The sequence below is a fragment of the Podarcis erhardii genome (assembly GCF_964252035.2).
Source record: "Podarcis erhardii genome assembly, chromosome: 2".
NCBI lineage: Eukaryota > Metazoa > Chordata > Lepidosauria > Squamata > Lacertidae > Podarcis > Podarcis erhardii.
Window position 1 is genome coordinate 36702192 of NC_138498.1, and position 19318 is coordinate 36721509.

General features: G+C 45.8%; 1 protein-coding gene across 2 annotated transcripts in view; it reads right to left on the reverse strand.

The window, feature by feature from the left end:
* Positions 1 to 19318, reverse strand: part of QRICH2 (glutamine rich 2) — a 42028-nt gene that overhangs the window by 20669 nt on the left and 2041 nt on the right. For both annotated transcript variants that reach the window (XM_081850667.1, XM_081850666.1), the window contains exons 2-9: positions 14566 to 14670; positions 13782 to 13853; positions 12732 to 12845; positions 7284 to 8649; positions 6198 to 6292; positions 4548 to 4645; positions 1912 to 2026; positions 67 to 315 (exon numbers count right to left, since the gene is read on the reverse strand). In XM_081850667.1, coding sequence (XP_081706793.1) covers positions 67 to 315; positions 1912 to 2026; positions 4548 to 4645; positions 6198 to 6292; positions 7284 to 8649; positions 12732 to 12845; positions 13782 to 13853; positions 14566 to 14670 — 2214 coding nt within the window. The remainder of the gene's footprint in view (positions 1 to 66; positions 316 to 1911; positions 2027 to 4547; positions 4646 to 6197; positions 6293 to 7283; positions 8650 to 12731; positions 12846 to 13781; positions 13854 to 14565; positions 14671 to 19318) is intronic.

Here is a 19318-nt window from a genome sequence, read left to right on the forward strand (position 1 = left end):
CTCCCTGAAGTCCTCCCTCTGCCCTCCTCCTGGAAACTTGAGGTCACGTTCTTGCGCCGGCCTTACCTGGCGGTGCTTGGGTTTCTTGGCTAGTTTGCCTTCTGCCTGCCTTAACATGAAGTTGTTAATCAAGTCCTGCAGCTGCTCATAGCGCTTGAACAGCTGGCTAACCTTCTCACTGACATCTAAGCTGCAAGCTGCACATGTGCTCTGGACCTGAGCCACCCCAGGCTCCGGGGTAGGCGGCATGCTCATGGACAGCAGCGTGGACGAGGAAGCCATCATGTTCTCTATGACACCTCTAAGCTTGTCTAACTGTGGGCAAGGGAGAAAAGGAGGAGTCCAGCTTTAGACAAGGGAGTCAGACGACAAAATGTTTCTTATCTTCCACAGAACTGGGGTCGAGTGGTGGCAGCTATATCGTGCTGCTCTAATTGGCCCACTCCATTGTCTCTCAAGACAGATGGATGCCAACAACAATGTATTACATTATTTTCAGGCAGAGGCAAGAGGAGCAGGCAGGGTCTGGCAACACAACCATAATGCCAAGAATCCCAGTGGCCACTTAAGAGTTTCTAGAGCTCATGACTACAGATGGGGTGGAAGTTTTAGAAAGCAGGGTCTGCTAAACTCTCAAGGGCCAATATGGACATGACATATACCCCAGAAGCCAAAGTTTCTATTCACTCTGGAAGGGAAGCTTTCACTGGTGCCAGTGGGAGCTCTTCTACACACAGAGTTAATAGCAAGATTCGTGAAAATGATTTTTGTTAGGACTATGGGGGTTTGTAAGAGTTAAGCCAGTCTTCTGCACGTTCTGAAAATTGGTCCTTGCCCCCTTGCAATTTGAACAGATTCATTTAGCGCAATCTCTGGTTTAACTCTCAGGTTGTCAAAGGGGAGGGGATGGATGTTTCGGTGGCCAAGGAGTGGCCATTGGGGGAGAGGAACAGGACAGTGTGGCCTCCTTCTCTATACCTCTAGAAGAGGTTCAGTATGTGGGAAACAGCAGGTGATGCTTTACACGACATGGAGCCAAAGATTAATACCTGCTCATAGCTGCAAAACAAATGGCTGTTAAAAGCAGAAAGCTACAGGGGCCGGTTCAAAACACTGGTAACTCCAGAGCAAAAGGCCCTGCAAGACAGCAGGAAAGCAAGGCAACCAGAGTCTGTCCCACTGAGCAGAAGCGGCCAGAGCTTGAGTCAGCCTCCCTTATCTGGAGGATTAGGAAGGGAGTTTTTCATTAAAAATAAAAACAGGCAGCTGTCCATGTACCAACTGTGGGGATCCTGCAGGGACATATATCCTAAGCCAGCCCAGAGAATTCTCAGCTACTTATCTACTTGTAAAAGTGGAATCAGTCCTCCCAAATTAGATCAAAACTGTTCCTAGGGCTGTGGGCTTCCCCACATCACAGCAGGGCATGCTTATTAAATCGAGGACAGCATCATTGCAAACTCCTGATTAGCAAACCCAATGACACAGCTGAACGCAAGAGTACAAGAAAGTTGCAATTTTAGGAGTGTACTTCTTCAGGGCAACCTGAAGAAGCGTGTCTGGCAAGCTGATCACTGGGAAGGGATTCTTACTCCCTCTTTACTGTTACTCCTCCTGGCTAACTAGAAGGTGGCTGTCAGCTTAAGGCGTCAGCAGAAGAACTTGGACCAATCTTCTTTCCTAGAATTTCCAAGCAGATTTGGCTCTGTCTGGCTCCTGCCTTAGAAAGCTAAGTCTCATGCTTTTCTTCTCACTGTGAAAGAGCCACCTCTACAGAGCCTTTGCAAAGTGCAGAGGTTTCAAGAGGAGATCTGACAGGCAAGGGACCTGAAACCAAACTAATGGCCGGGGAAACCATGTGACTGATTCTTGGCAGCCAGGAAGAAAGACCTCACATTTCCACTCGCTGACCTGTTCTTGCAGGTAGATGGCAGTGTCGGTCACTGACTGCTCCAGCTTGGCTTTCCCCGTATCCTGCTTGTTTCTGAGCTCCTTTAGCTCTTTTTCTATATCCTGCACTGTTGCTCTGTACCGCAAAGCCAACAACAATAGAGAGGAGTTACTCACCAAACAGGAAAAGGAAAGTTGTTTTTGGAGTGTGTGTTTCTAGGAAATCAGAAACACTCACAACACAGTTCTGGGGGAAACGGGGGTCACTGAAACTAGACCACAATCAACTCCCTAAATGCACCTTCTTGGCCAGCTTTCGAGGGTAGGGGATTTGCTTTGGCATATTTATTTGTAATCAAGTCACATTGCACTACAAAATGCCCCAACGATATGTGAAATCATCCTGGCAATTCGACTTCTAGCTACTTTTTTTCCAGAAATGTAGAATCAATTTGAGGAAGACAGACCACTTGCAGGGGCCTTCACAGCTGTGAATTAGAGAACTTTAAGTTTGGGGGTGTGGAGCTTAAAATATCTCTTTCAAAGGTTTACAAATGACAACTGTCTCCTAGGAATGCCAGGTGTTTCATATGGCAATTGTCCCTTAGAAAACTGCAAGTTCACTCTCCACATTCTACTTGTTCTGTTTGTAGTTTTTTGTAGTTGTTTCTTACTGCATTGTGAAAAACTTTTAATGCTTTTAAAAATTAACATGAGAAAACTGTGAGTACAATAGAACATAAAGGATGTTCCATATTTCAGAACACGGCGAATCCATCAAAATTTATAAGACTCACAATATATCTACACAGTGTTCCTTCTTTCAGAGATTCTGACCCAGGAGTGCTGAGCTCCTCAGCACATTCACACTTACAATTAGAGGCATGGGAACCATTTCCCACACAATTGTAATTAAGCCCCTGGCGAGAGGAACAATATGGACCGAGTCCATCATTTGAGTCCTTCCTTCCTTCCTGGCACCCAAGGGATAGATGCAGACACTGCCAAACCATAACTGAGTCATCCTAATTACATGTGGGGGCAGAGTGAAGTGAGGTGATCATTTTTCCTGCCCTCAGAAGGTGCCAGTAAATAAAGCAAAGGAAGCCCCAAAAACAATGGAATCACATCACACTTCCTCACACCCAGAGACATACTATTGGAGGGACTGCATGTCAGTAGCATCTGTGATCTTCTCACAAGCACTCATATACTGGTCGCTGACGTTTATTAAGAGAGTGCTGGAACTGTGGCTGTGCGAGCGGTATGCTTAAAACTCACAGCACTCTTAGCAAACTACAACTCCCATGATTCCTTGGGAGAAGCCTGCCACTACGGTTAAAGTGGTACTGGTGCTTTAAATGTATGGTGTGGCTTTTACAGGAGGGATGCCAGGACTGGAAAAAAGGGGCTCCCATGCTCACCTCTGCAAAGCCTCAGCTCCATCTACTGGGTCCAGTCTTAAGCAGCTGCTTAGGCCTCCCTATCTCCCCACACATGATTTATTTGGGGGATGCAAGACCTTTCTATGGTGTACTCACACCTTTTAAGAGTTTGGCCTCGTCTCAATACCTCTCAAAACTCATTTCTGCACATTCACATTTTATAACTATTTTGTTTTATATATATATATAATGCCAGCAGAAAAATGTTTTAAGTAATTTCTAACAATGTTACAAATTAACGGGTTTGGGTGGTTGTGTTTGAAATCTCTTCTGTGTGTAAAGGTAAAGGTAAAGGGTCCATTAGGTCCAGTCGTGGCCGACTCTGGGGTTGCGGCGCTCATCTCGCTTTACTGGCCAAGAGAGCCGGCGTACAGCTTCTGAGTCATGTGGCCAGCATGACTAAGCTGCTTCTGACGAACCAGAGCAGCGCACGGAAACGCCGTTTACCTTCCCGCCGGAGTGGTACCTATTTATCTACTTGCACTTTGACGTGCTTTCGAACTGCTAGGTTGGCAGGAGCAGGGACTGAGCAACAGGAGCTCACCCTGTCGCGGGGATTCGAACCGCCGACCTTCTGATCGGCAAGTCCTAGGCTCTGTGGTTTAACCCACAGCGCCACCCGCATCCCTTCTTCTGTGTGTACATTGGTGCTATAAAGCGAAGGAGCTACTTTGCCAACCTTCTGCCTTCCAGATGTTGCTGGACTATGACTCCCATCGTTGGAAGTTGATCATTGGCCATTCTAGCTGGGGCTAGTGGAAGTTATAGTCCAAAACATCTGGAGGGCACCAGGTCCAAAAAAGCTGCTCCACACACAGAGTTTTCTATTTAATCTGCCTGGGGGGAAAGAATACTGATGACATTCCAAAATATGATTGAAAAAAATTCAGTTGAATTCTTCTTTTTTTTTTTTTAGTGTGTATATGCTAGAAAGCCAGTGAAATTTCAAACCACTTCTAATTTTCACTGAGCAATTCTTTGTGGCATCTTATTTCAGCTGCACTTTTGAGAAAGACCCCTCAACTTCCATGGAACTATTAACTGGTAAAGATCCCATTCTGGCTTCCCACTGTACAGCAAACAATTACGTAACTCCACAATTAAGGTGGTTGTGGTGACACCAAACATGACAGGCCAATGTTTTAGCTGATAAGACTGAGACTGGACTCGCCTACTAGGTGGCTTCCTTCAGTATTGTGGCTACTTATTTACCTCAGAAAACCTATCTGCATGTTGATCTGACCAGCTCCTTCCAGTTTGTCATCTGTTTCTGCCAGCTCTCCTTCAAGTACATTCTGGATCTTGTTTAACTAGAATCACAATTGGGGTAGGGGGATCAAAAGCCATACTTGCCTTGAAGAACTTTGGTCATGAAACACTAATTTTCCTTTATGGAAAGTCCCTGAGAGAAAGGGGCACATCCTCACCTCCCCGTGTTGTAAACAATAGATAGTTTACATCTACATATATCAGAGCTAAGGTTCAGGTCTAGAGATTAAGAAAGTGCTTCCTATGAGGAATGTTAAACTGATTCATTGGTAACTGGAGCATCATCATGATTCACAACATTGGGGTTCTACTGGCTGAGTTTCAAGTTTAGAGTCACAAAATCAGGCTGAAGATTAACCACCACCCATAATATCTCAAATAAAACAGAGCACGTCTTTTAAAGACCCTTAAAGACACCTCAACAACAGCAACAAAAAGTAAACTGTATGACTACATTGTGAATATACTGAAAAGGTTATATGTTTCTTAAATGAAGATCATGAGCAATAGTAATGTTGTAAAGGGAAAATAGTAGAGCGATGAATTCACCTATTAAAGGAACTAAGAATTACAAAAAAAGGAGAGAAAGCTTAAGCTTGACATTGGGAATACTGTCATCATATTCAGGAAAAAGGGGGGGCAATTATAATTAAATAACAATCCCCTCTAACGATCCTGAAGGCAGATTTATTTTCAGCACATGTTTACTGTTACAACCAAGCAAAACTAGACCCTGAGCAATTGACAAAGCGTCAGCAGGAGACTCAAGGAAATGACAACGGCAGGATGCAGGATCAAACTAAGCCTTGTGAAGTTAGGTGGTCACTTTGACCCAGACAGACAGGGGAACCACACTAGGACCACCCAAATACACCACTGAGCTTCAAACAGCTAGTGCACATTCTATTTTAAATTGCAGTTTGCAGAAGCACAGAAAAAAAAAACCTAAAGTGCGTCTCACTGATCTCATCCATGGTAGGAATTGTGAGCACCTGGTACCTCCTGTAGCTGACAAACATCACTGTAATTCAGAAATGATGAATTGCAGGAAATCAGAAATATAAAATCATTTCTACAAGTTCTGCCGTCAAAGTAGCATGCAAACCAGCTTACAGTTCTCAAAATCTCAGCTTTCAATTTAAGTGGCTTGGATTTCTGATACTCAGAAGCTTGTTTCAAGTAGTAGGGCAGGCATCCCCAAACTTGGCCCGCCAGATGTTTTGGGACTACAATTCCCATCAACCCTGACCACCGGTCCTGTTAGCTAGGGATGATGGGAGTTGTAGTCCCAAAACATCTGGAGGGCTGAGTTTGGGGGTGCTTGTCAATGGTGGTCAATTGACTGCGCAACTTCAAGAAAGTCCCCCCCCCCCACACCTTGGTGTTTAGGAAGTTGATCAAAATATATTCCATTCATAACGCTTTAAAGGTTGAGTGCTGATACAATGAACTTTATGTTTTGGATATGTTTTGATGGCTTCTAAGAACAGGATGCTTCTTGGGACTGGGCAAATTACCTCTTATATGAAAACCTGATTGAAAACATTCTTGCTGCAAATAAGGCAGCATAGTCTCTCCCTGACAGTCCCCTACCTTCTCTTTCTCAGTTTTCATGTCTTCTTCCATGGCCTGGAGTGCAGCAAGCTTTTCAGGAAGATCAGGTGGGATGAGAGCAATGTTCCGGTAAACTATCCAGCAAAAACACAGTAGAATTATAAATATATACAGAACAAGTGAGCCATCAGGTGACAAAACACTGTAGTGCCCAATTCAGGGCTCCAGTCAAACAGCCATGCCCTCTGTAGGGATAGTCCATCCCATTCCCCCCACTTCTTTAGGGACAGTCCATTCCAACTGCATTGAACAGTATCAGTGCACACTGTTTGGAAGTTTCAGTTTTTGTTGTTGTTGTTGTTGCAAACTTTGGGGTCCCCCCTCTCCCCACAAACAAGCCTATAGCTCCCTCTTGTGGGTGGATGATGCCAGTTTAGTTAAATAAGATTCAGCACTCACAGAACGAAAGTTTGCTGTTAGTACATACAGTTGTCCCTTGGTTCTCGAATGCCTTGGTACTCATCTGTTTTGGCTCCCGAACACCACAAACCCGGAATAAGTGTTCTGGTTTGCAAATGTTTTTTAGAAGCCGAACGTCTGATGCAGCTTCCGATTGAGTGCAGGAAGCTCCTGCAGCCAATGGGAAACCGAGCCTTGGTTTTCTAATGTTTTTGGAAGTCAAATGGACTTCCAGAATGGATTACGTTCGAGAACCAAGGTATGACTGTATACAAGTAGGAATTAAAACATGGAAAGCTCCTGTTCCAGCCAAGCTACCTTCCAGATTACTCAATGCTTCTCCAATTAGCCTCCCTGCAGTGTGCCCACTGAACATGCTCATTCCTCATATGGATGGGTGACCTTTGACCCTCCAGACATTAGGCCCATCATCACTGGCCATACTGCCCAAGAAATGCTGCCAGGAAACGTCCAAAAGGTTGCATGCTCCTGGTTAGCTCTAACCCCCAAATCAACCCTCCAAACATTTGGGTGGGCTTACATTTTTAGATTTTCTTTCCCAGAAAAAAATGGTTGCCCAACCTGTTGGAAATTTGCCGAAGCAGGTTTCAGATATTTGCCATTTAAAACAGAAACCCAGAAAACTGATACACACATGATACATACGTGCATCTGTGAGGAAGTCTTGCAGCCTGCGGAGATCGGCGTAGCCACACTTGAATTGATCTAGGAGGCTGATCTGGTCTCGCAGAGCATAGTACAAGTCCGTCAGTTGAGCGAGAGACCGCAGGGCATCCACAGTCTCAGAGTAGCGGGCTGGGGCCAAAGTGGAGCCAGACTCGGACAGTGGCATGGGGGTTGTGGCGGAGAGCAGCGGAGATGCTGGAGGTGTAGCTCCAAGGACAGGCCCAGGGGGCAATACAAGCTGCATTCCAGGCTGCGCACCAGCCCCCTCACCAGGCTGGTAACCAAGAGGACTGGGCCAAAGAATCCCAGGCTGACCAAGGTACCCAGCTTGGGCATCAGGAGAACCAGGATAGAATGGAGGGGGTCCGGGAAATCCAGTTTGTATCCATGGAATGACAGCGCCTCCAGGGAAGGCTTCACCAGGCTGGGCGCCAAGGACTCCAGGATAGGCTCCGGGATAGGCTCCAGCATAGGGTGCCAGGCCTCCAGGATAGGCTGTTTCATCTCCAGGTGCGCCAGGCTGGGCCCCAGGTGCTCCAGGTTGAGCCCCAGGTGCCCCAGGCTGGGCTCCAGGTGCCCCAGGGTATGCCCCGGCTGCTCCAGGGTATGGAGCTTGGGCTCCAGGTGCACCAGGCTGGGCTCCAGGAGCCCCAGGATAGGCCCCAGGTGCTCCGGGATAGGGTGCTTGGGCTCCAGGGGCTCCGGGATAGGCCCCGGGTGCCCCAGGGTAGGGTGCTTGGGTTCCAGGAGCACCAGGCTGGGCTCCAGGAGCACCAGGCTGGGCTCCAGGAGCCCCAGGATAGGCCCCAGGTGCTCCAGGATAAGCCCCAGGTGCTCCAGGATAAGCCCCAGGTGCTCCAGGATAGGGTGCTTGGGCTCCAGGGGCTCCGGGATAGGCTCCAGGAGCACCAGGATAGGCCCCAGGTGCCCCAGGGTAGGGTGCTCCGGGATAGGCCCCGGGTGCCCCAGGATAGGGTGCTCCAGGATAGGCCCCGGGTGCCCCAGGATAGGGTGCTTGGGCTCCAGGGACTCCGGGATAGGCCCCAGGAGCCCCAGGATAGGGTGCTTGGGCTCCAGGGGCTCCGGGATAGGCCCCAGGTGCCCCAGGATAGGGTGCCTGGGCCCCAGGAGCTCCAGGCTGGGTCCCTGGAGCACCAGCAACACCAGGCTGGCCTGGCTGAGCTCCAGGAATGCCTGCTGGAGCACTTCTTGGAGCCCCTGGTGCACCAGCCGGTGTTCCTTCTCTTCTGTGAGTGCCAGGCAAAGTTCCTGGAGATCCAGGAGTGGCTCTGCTTTCTGGAGAGGTCGCAGAATCAGTTGGAGAGTGTTGGACTGGACTTGTCACCTAGAAACATATAGAGAGGAGTGACAAAAGCAGGGGTGGCTTTAGCTTGGGGCATTATCACAGGCATCTCACATCTTGCAGTTGACTTCATAAGAACATCTCATGTCCACTGTGTATCAGGAACACTACCACCACCTTCAACTGCAGGGCTGCACCAGAGCAAATCCAAGATGGCGGCCACAACCCCTCAGCAAATCCAAGGGCACTGTCACTTTGGAAGCAGGTCAACTGGTTTTGTATCATCCTTAATTCAAACTAACAATACATGCTGCACAATCTGAGGTGTTGACTGGATTGCCCTTAGTTGGGTAAGGCCACAAGAAATGGCCTTTAGAAGTTTCCTAAGTGTCCAAGGACAGTGTGGTGCAACAGGTAAGATTGCTGGATTCAGATCTAGGAGGCCTTTGATAGGAAATGGCATTCTAAGTGTCACAAGGCGCTGCTGAAATTTGAATGATCCAAGTCCGCCCCAGTGTCGCTACTGAAAAGCTCATAAACCCTCCTTTGTATAGGAGCAGCGGCTGGGCAATTTCATTCATAAGCTTCAGTGCTTCTCCTTTGTCCACAATGGGAGTTAACTGTGGTTAACTCACTGATGAGAGGAAGACAATCTGCATGTGCTCAGAGGCAACCTTTCATTACTATTACTTGCCATGTTCAAGGGGTCTAGGCTGGTATTGAAAATAAGGACCAGAACTGAATGGCATAAACCAGTCCCTTTTCCTCAAATACTTGAATCCCTAGCCTGTATCCCTCTGGTTCTGCAGTTGTTAGCTTATGCTACCTCTGTCCAAGATCTACAGGGAAATTATGCAGGAATGCATAAGAGCCATCATACACTCAGTCAGAACTACTTTTTGTTCCTGAAATATTATTGCTGTTCAGATCAAAAAGCAGAAACTGACACCTGATCCTACACTTAATAAGAAAAAGGAAAAAAGCAGGAGCCCATGGATTACAGCTGATTCTCCAGCCTGAAAAGTAACACTCTGCTTCACTCAATTATACCATGTTGACTGAGGGACTGGAAAGACTCACTCATGGAATCAGAGTACATATAAACCAAGAGGGAATATTTCACTGCAGTGAATTCCTTCTATTGAGATTCTGATGTAGAACAAAGAATTACACTGTCCAGAAACAATTTCTATGCACATTTCAGAATAGACCAAGTGCTGAGTTTCCCAAAAGGTAAGAAAGCAAGTAGCTGGGTAAATTTTCTAGAATTCCTGCTATTGTACCTTTGTCAGGAATCCTAAATATTTCATTTTGCTGTTGACTGAATTCTTTTAAGTCTGGAGGTAAGAAATGGCTGGGCCCAGAGCCCAAAGCCTGGCCTCAAACCAATCACTAAGCCATGGAAAGATGCTACAGTAAAGTGGTATCTTTTTTAAATCTGTACTTTGCACATGCACAGATGATCTACAGTAATGAATCTATCATACCACTTTAAAACAGTTCATTATTTTGTGGAAACTGGCTATATATCCAAATGCAGGCATTTAACATGCATGCAAGTTTTGTCCTATCTGGCCTTATGGGACACTAGCTGCTCTATGACTCTATGGAAATGTGAAATTAATGATGCTTACAACAATTCTAAATGGGTGCTTTGGAGCTGCACTGTTTTAAATGTTCTTCAGGGGCCGAAACAATAGCCCTGAGGTGTTCTCACATTGTTGTTTAGGTGCTAAATTGCTTTTTTCTCTCTCAAACTCCTGCATGCCTTTGCTCTCAAGTGAAAGAAATACAAACTCGCATAGTCTTTATAACACTGCAACACGGTTATGCTCAGGACAAAGATTTTTCTTCAAGATATTCATCCAGGAAATGCTGTATGCACAGGAGAACCAAGTACAAATCAAAACAACAAAGAGCCTTGTGACACCTTAAAGGTAAAGGTACCCCTGCCCATACGGGCCAGTTGTGTCCGACTCTAGGGTTGTGTGCTCATCTCGCTCTATTGGCCGTGAGCCGGCGCCGTCTGAAGACACTTCCGGGTCACGTGGCCAGCGTGACGAAGCTGCAGCTGGCAAGCCAGCACCAGCGCAGCACACTGGAAACGCCGTTTACCTTCCCACTATAAAGCGGTCCCTATTTATCTACTTGCACTTAAGAGTGCTTTCGAACTGCTAGGTGGGCAGGAGCTGGGACCGAATGACAGGAGCTCACCCTGCCGCGGGGATTCGAACTGCCGACCATACGATCAGCAAGTCCTAGGCACTGAGGTTTTACACACAGCGCCACTAACAAATTTATTATGGCACAAGCTTTTACGGACTAGAGTTCGCTTCATCAGACTCTTCATGGGGCAAGACGACCTAAGCATTTAACACCAATTATGGCATGACTACACTAGCTACCAATTAGTTTCTGGGCTCAACTCTGATTTTTTTGAGTGCTGATTTTGACCTAATTAAGCCTTATGCAGCTAAGGACTCCAATACCTTTTGGACTGCCTCTTCACACATGAACCTACCAGGGCACAGCAATCATCAGAAAAACTTTGTTGTGTGCCTTCAACAAGAGAGGTGCGGAGGGTGGCAACATGAGAATGGGCCTTATGAGAAGGGTGGCTCCCCATTTGAGGAATGTTCTCCCCACACCTGGTACTATCACTGTCTGCTCCAGGTTCCAGGCTAAAAACATACACAAGATAAATACTGACCTTGACCAGTGGGGGAAAGCATTGTTTGTTGTTCTGCCTCAGGCAGAAAAATGTCTGGAGATGGCCTTGTGCAAACAGCTTTGTGCTTATAACATAGGACCCTTTCTAAACACTTACCTTCTTTTGGTGGCAGTGGGAGAATAAAGCACCCATGTCAGCCATGGGATGCAGTCAAAGGGGAGGGGGTAGAACTAGCATTGTTCAAGGGGATGGGTTGGTTTCTGAGGTTTTAGAAGTATAAGCGGCATGTGCTCAAGCACTGGAGAGTATAAGCAAAGTCAACCTCCTATGAGGAAAACAGAGATACCCTCCACCTCCCACACTGTCCCCAATTTAAAACCATGTGGATACAAGCTTCATCATCATGCACCAGAAAATGATGACATGGCCACTTTCCAATAGGCAATTACCAACTTCACAGAAAATACCCATATTGGGGTATAATATCTGCTATTTTTCAGCAAGTGCAATTAGCTTTCTGAATGCTGGGCCAAATGTATGGACAAACAGGCTGCCTGGTTGAGATGATGTCACCAGGATGGATTAATGATGCCTGCCAGGAAAACAGATAATGTCCAGAAAGACCAATCTTTAAACACTTGTAGCTAGATTAACTTGTGATTTCCATCCTCATGTATCTGCCCATTTTTATGCTTAAAAAGTGGCATTTTTATGTCATGCATTCAGTGCTTCATTTTTTATTTTTTTAAAAGAGAGATGTTGGGGCTCAAGTCTGTTTGGAAACATCATTTTCTGTTCCAAAAGCTTTCCTTGCACCCCGCCCAACAATATTCCTGATGTGTGAAAATACTCTGCAGTTATTCAGTAGCAAGGGAGATGCACCTTGCATCTGGCTTAAGGGTACTTTCATTTAGCTTTACTTTTTGTATTCTGGGCTTGAAACTGTAGCTGAGCTGCTGGCAGATGCTGTGGCTGAGTCCTGGCAGAACAAATAAAGCCCTGTACAGTAGTATCTTCATCCAGCATCTGCCAAGATAGTGACCAGACAGATGGCAAGCAGTGGAGGTGAATGGAAAGGTCCAGAACAATCTATGTGAGCCATACACTAGCTTGTCATCAACTTTGTTGCATGCTTATTAAATACAAAAGGCAGAAAACAAAGCCCCACATTGGGCTGATCAGAGGCCACTGAAAATTAGCACAAAATAAATGTTACCCCCACCCCTGGGACTGGCCATAAGATGATGAAGAAATGTGCCTCATGGTGCACAGATTGTACGTAGAAAACTCTTTTTGTACACAATAATATAGGTCAAAGTGAAGGGGATAAATAGGACATGAGATTCAACATATAAAGGATGCATGCATTGTCTTGGTATTTTTCATGAAGAAAACGTTCATGTGCAAACCTTTTATCCTCCAATCTTCATTTTGCTACACAAATCATACTCACGGGAGATGGGCTCCTCTTCCCTTTCACAAGGACATCCTCTAGAACGTCCCACCGCACCATATTGCTCATCTCCTCTGGGGAAGGAAACTGGCTCAGCCTCTTCTCTAAGTCTTTCTACAGACAAACAAAAACATTAAAGAGGTCACACTTTATTCCCCATGAATAGTATGGAAGAGGCCATTGCAGCCACCTTCATTTATTCTTTATTAGGAACCCTGGCTGTGGAGAGGTATCAGATGACTAGGATACATACCAGCGAAGAGCTAGTGGGTACATCAAACTGTGGGACAACCCTTTTTGGAGAAGTGTCAACAGGCCGGGGATGGGAAGGTGCTGAATGTTGCAACACACACACACACACACACACACACACACACACACACACACAGAGGGATTAGCAGGTGCTGCTTGAACTAACCAGAGAGGGTACATCTTCAAGGCAGCTTCTGATGCTATGAATCTGATACATTAGCACAAAGCTGGGAGTACAGAAAATGAACAAATCATGTGCCAGCGAGTGGCTGGGTTCCCCTCTATGGACAAATTGAACACTGTATGCTAGTCTGACACTGCAGATGTGCTGGAACAGGAGGGGTGGGGAAGTAGGCTTGGGACCAGTGTGGACGGAATTTGCCAATGCCTATTGACCATGGCAATCTGATAGGTCACTGAATTTACATCTGGTCCTCTGCAAAACTAGCACACAGCAGGGAGAGGTTGCAGCTTCTGATGCTATGAATCTGATACATTAGCACAAAGCTGGGAGTACAGAAAATGAACAAATCATGTGCCAGCGAGTGGCTGGGTTCCCCTCTATGGACAAATTGAACACTGTATGCTAGTCTGACACTGCAGATGTGCTGGAACAGGAGGGGTGGGGAAGTAGGCTTGGGACCAGTGTGGACGGAATTTGCCAATGCCTATTGACCATGGCAATCTGATAGGTCACTGAATTTACATCTGGTCCTCTGCAAAACTAGCACACAGCAGGGAGAGGTTGCTATCTGCATGGAGACTGGTGTTCTGTAGAGGAGCTGTGTGGGAACATACCACTTCATTATCCAAACTTATCTGATCACTTAAGCAAGTCTTCAGTCGATCGTCAAATGCATGGGGGTCCAACTGCGAAAGGAAGGAAAAGATAATTTAGGATTTCCCCAGGCTGCTCAGGAATAATGTATGAGTGCAAACATGTTCTAATATTGTAAAAGGAGCACTGCAAAAGTGAGCTTGTTTTCCCCACACTTTTAGAATACAAGAGGTGAGCACCTGGGGAAAAGGTTTGCAGGGAAAATAAAACTCAAGCACCTTTATGCATGCCCAGTTCACAGCAAATGCATAGCGCAGGGGGCCATTTTCCCTCCCAACAAGCCTTTGGGGACAGGAGCAAACATCACGTTTCCAAGAGAACAAAGAAACAAAAGCACAGCCCAGAAACCTGAATTGCTCTCATGGGATAGCCTCTGAGGATTTATCTGGGTATTCAATATTGCTCAAAAATACACAGTATTAAGCATAGCATCCCAGTGTCTGGTATGAATATGCCAGGTTGAGTTTTGGATTGCCAAGGCTGAGAACGGCTTCTTCCAACACTTCCAGACCTATGGCTAGGCCTGGGGCAAATAATACACAATGACAATCAGCCCATTTCTTTAACAGTAGGTCTCCCCAATCATATATCAAAATGGGAGCGAAGTTCCACTTTGACAAACACATTGAACATGTGGGTCAGACTGCTGAACCTCTCATCCTCTCAGTGTTGCTTTCCTCCTGAACTGTGGACCCAACAGGAAAAGTGATTAAATAGAAGGAAATAAGGCGTGGACTAGTTTACCAATGCTAAGTGATCCTTGATTTTTTGTACTTCATCCTCTAAATTGGCTGTGGCTGCCTTCATTTTGCCAGCCTCATCTATTACATCCTGCAACAAGGATATGGCCTAGAATACAAAAAAAGATACAATATCAGTGAAAGGAATGAATGCATGGACTCTTCTAAATATCAGCCTAAATATAATTTCCAACTGACAAGAAGCTACCATGTGTTTCCTAATGTCTCTGACTGCCAAAGACAGAAAACATAGGAAATCTATTTTCAGGTCTTACAGAGCCCATTCCTACTTTACTCTAAGTAGCCTACGCTGGAGAGGAGCTGTTTCCCCCAGGATAAACTACATCCAAGAGAAGAAAAGAGGGAACAGAATCAATATAGCCCCCCAAAAGCCCACCACCTACTGCAAGGTGGTAGGATAGAACATATTGAGCAAGGGCAAGGGGGACCTCCAACAATTTTTTAATGCCCAATATGTTTTAACCATTCACTTTTCTGCAGAGGCAACAATATTTTTCTAAACTTCAGTATAAGAAAGTCAACTATCTTCAAGCAGGTACAAACTCTTTATCTTGAAATTCAGATATTATTGCCTTTGAAAGAGTGCTGATGCACAGGAACACGTTAGGCATCTAAAATAGGGCTGCCATACACCTGGGATTTAAAAGGCGGAATTGACGTCCAGGGGGATTTCTGAAAGGTGGCGCTTTGTTCTGGCAAGTCATTAAAAAAAGATTGCGTTTCTTTGGCATTTTTCTAGAAAAACAACTTTCTGGGGGACCTGCTTCTTACTTTTTGAAATATGGCAACCCTATCTATTGTCAGTATATGAGAACATTGCAGCTGCAAACAGCCAGCTTGTTGACATCACAAGATGTGGCTATCTGTGGGAAAGAATTTCCCAGGAAGTTCACAGGCTTCTCAGAGCTCTGTGAAGAGTGTAATTTGAAACCTTCTGTTTGCGCATGTACAGCAAGTTCTCCAAGGAGCCCAGAGGATGAACCAGTCAGCAGAGAGGATCAGCACCTCATACGCAGGTCTGAGAGAATCACAAAGGGCGTACCACCCAAGAGGTATTCTCAAGAGTTTGCTAGTTCAGCTGTTGCATGTATTACTATTGTTGACAACAAAAGCCAGGTTAAGGGTATGTCTAAGTCAGAGACAAAGAAACAACAGGGAGTTGCTAAGCGTAACACAACATTCCCTAACCAAGGTAATGTAGAAGCACTCATTCCTTGGAAAACAGACAACCAGAGAGTTACATTGGTGAAACCAGTGGCGGGTAGTTCCAAGGGTGGAACTGAAACAACAGGGGATTGTTATATGTATAACAACTGTTTGTTTTCTTCTCTGGATCAAGCTTTATCCGCAGCTAATGATGATTCATATGGGGAAGAATGTCAATATATGAGAACATCGCAGCTGCAAACAGCCAGTTTGTTGACATCACAACAAGGAAGTTCACAGGCTTCTCAGAGCTCTGTGAAGAGTGTAATTTGAAACCTTCCGTTTGTGCATGAACAGGAAGTTTGTCAGACTTGCTAGAAGAACTGAACTGAAAGGACATGTTTTTCTCTAGTGCTGTAGTCAGAAATAAAAGAATGTAAAAGACGTTTCTGACTTGTCTCCTTTCCCTGCTAGGGAAGAAGCAGGAGGGAGGGGGTGTGCATTTACCCACGCTTGGGAAAATGTCGCCTATCAAAATCTCCCTGGTCTGTCAGGATGTCAGCCAGAGGAGGTTACCGGTATGCAAGCTCTGAGGACAGTGAGAGGGGCCAGCCTCTGTGGAGGGGGGGCTTGCGAACCAACATCTATAACACTTGTCAGATCCTATCCCAGCACCTTCAGATTTGCACACAAACACCCTGACTAGATCTGTACTCCAGGATTAACATAGGGGATTGGCATTAGACATCTGACTATACTCTGGAGCCTTCTGGTCCTGACCACTACTGCCCATTCAGCCTTGCTCTCCAAGTGAGTAAAGTAAGGAGAAGGAGCAGTAACTTCCACAAGCTTTCTCTTGCCCCTCTGGGAAGTGGTGCAGATTAGGCCCAGAGGAAGAGACAAGTGAATGGGCAGTGGTAAGCAGGAAGTGGGTGCCATCAGAGATCTTGCCCAAGCCCTTCCAAAAATAAAACCTAGAACCAGGACAGCTTTCCAGCAGGACTGCTACACTTCCCTTAAACAGCTTATTAGCCTCATAGGGATGATGTGGTGGTTGCGGAATAAAGATACTGGTTTTCTTCAACCCTGCTTCCTCCCTAAATAGTTTACCTGCCTCAAGTTGTATGCACCTCTTGATTCTGGTGTTATGAAGAGTCAAATTTAGCTATTCCCTATGTACTTCCATGTACATAAGGAAAACAGCATAGCTTTCAGTTGCACCACAGGAGATGCATGGTAATTCTTAGAAAGTTGGTTTGGAGCCAGAAGAAAACCCAGCAGAGCAGTCTTAAGATTCCAGTAGGATTATGTGGATGGCTAGCTTGCTCACCAGGACATGAACAGAATAAAGGCAACATTCTCAAAGTAAGTTTCTAGTTCTCCTGTTGGCTACAAAAACAAACCAACCATAAAATGTGCTTGCAATATGTGCTGTCATTAATGTCCTTCAAGTTCATTCACACACATGTCCACAGTGAGGAGTTTTTCTGTCTTGGTATTGGTTGTCTTGACTAATCTGATAAGGCCTAGGCAATGAATCATCTACTAAAGGAAATAATCAAGTCTCTGTCTTGCTTTGTTGTGGAAGCCTCCCCAAATAGGAAACCAGGAAATAGTAGTTCAAATTCACTAAATGATTACATTTCCTACCACCCTCTTCAATGCACTAGACACCAGGAGGTTAGTTGAAAATCAGAACAGCAGCTATCTCACTAAGAATTCAAGTATAGACTTGTCCCAGGCCTTTGCCAGATGCAACTGGACATAACAATTTGCTGCTCATTAACTCATAGGCGGTTTCACACAGAGCTTGCCCCGTCATCACTATCCACTCTGAATCTGGAATACTTATGAGCATGTACTTATTGCTATAGCTCCCCTCATAGACTAGTAGAGGCATGTTGTCTGGGGGGATTCTATACTGCAAAATGCTCCTGTTCCTCTTATCTAATGAAACATAGAAATCTGATAAATATTATATACACTGATTAATTCAATTTAATATACCACTTTTCAGTTGACTCTCACAAAGCAGTTTACATTAAAATCTTAAAACAAGAGGCAGCAATTAAATCTATAGAATAAGCCAGCCAAGATAATCTACAAGAGGGATATTTTTTGAAAGCTACATCTCCCCTTCCCACAGGTAAAGAGGTTATTTGAGTAGCCCTGGGGTGGCGGTTGAGGGAGGGAGAGGTCTCCTCAACTCCAATACTGGGAACTGGGTTGTAGGCAGCTCTCCAGGCCAGTTTGTCTTTAGTCTCTCCTCCCTTCAGGGCAAGATGGTCCTCAGAAGGCCCCATAGTGGTGGATAGTAGAAATGGAAACCACCTCACTCACTCTCAAATGTCTGTATATGAGTGTATGTCTGTGTCCAGAAGGACTGGAATTCATTCCCAGGTGGCGAAAATGGAAAGTGGAGCCTTCAGTGCTCCCAGCAGGGATTGGAGCTCATCACACACAAACATACCACGTCTCCTACCAAAACTGCATTCATATTAATTTGTTATCAACACTATACAGACGATAACCAGACCTAACTAACTGGAAGGCTGCCTGATTTAAAACATCCTGGTGTGCATCAAGAGATGGCTAGAACTAACAGGCCAAAGCCAGGCCAAGACATTTTGTTGTCTGAGGTGAGGGAGAAGATGGTGCTCCCCTTTTCCACATACAAAAGGCCATTCAACTGGCGGCTGAAACTTACTCCAGTGCTGGTTGACAGAGACAGCAGCAGCATCCTGAGAGCAGCAGGTTAGCTTAGGGGGGCACAGGGCAGACTGCATGGCAGGACTGGGGGGTGTCGTTACTGCCCCCAACAGCTCCCTCACTCTGCCACAGAGGTGGAAAAGCTCAGGCTCAGGGACCAAATGTGGCCTTCTAGAATTCCCTGTCTGGTCCTCATGACTCTCTCCATGCCACACCCTTTCTCCCTAGGCCCCAGCCCTCCCTGCCCCTGCTGTGCTCCTTCCTTGACTGTTTTTGCCTTGCTGGTCCTTGAACTCTGATAATGCCTCTTGCTTGCCTGGATAGAGAGGATAGAGAAGAGTGTGGGAGCATGTGTAGAAACTAGTCTACTGTACAAAGATAGGATTTACATTACAGTGGTACCTTGGGTTAAGAACTTAATTTGTTCTGGAGGTCTGTTCTTAACCTGAAACTGTTCTTAACCTGAAGCACCACTTTAGCTAATGGGGCCTCCCGCTGCAGCTGCGCTGCTGCTGCACGATTTCTGTTCTCATCCTGAAGCAAAGTTCTTAACCCGAGGTAATATTTCTGGGTTAGTGGAGTCTGTAACCTGAAGCATATGTAACCTGAAGCGTATGTAACCCGAGGTACCACTGTAATTGTTCCACCAACATTTTGTTCTCGACTGGTCCCACCCACTAGTGGCATGTGGCTCCTGGAAGACTGCCCAGATAGGAATGTGGCCCTCAGGCTGAAAAATATTCCATGTCTCTGCTCTATTTAATGTTATTCCTATGCACGGAATACAGGCAACGGACTCCTGCCCACCCAGCTGGGGTCTCAGCACAAGCCAGAATAAGCCAGCTTCTAAATAGCAAGAGATGAGTCTCTACATGTCCAGC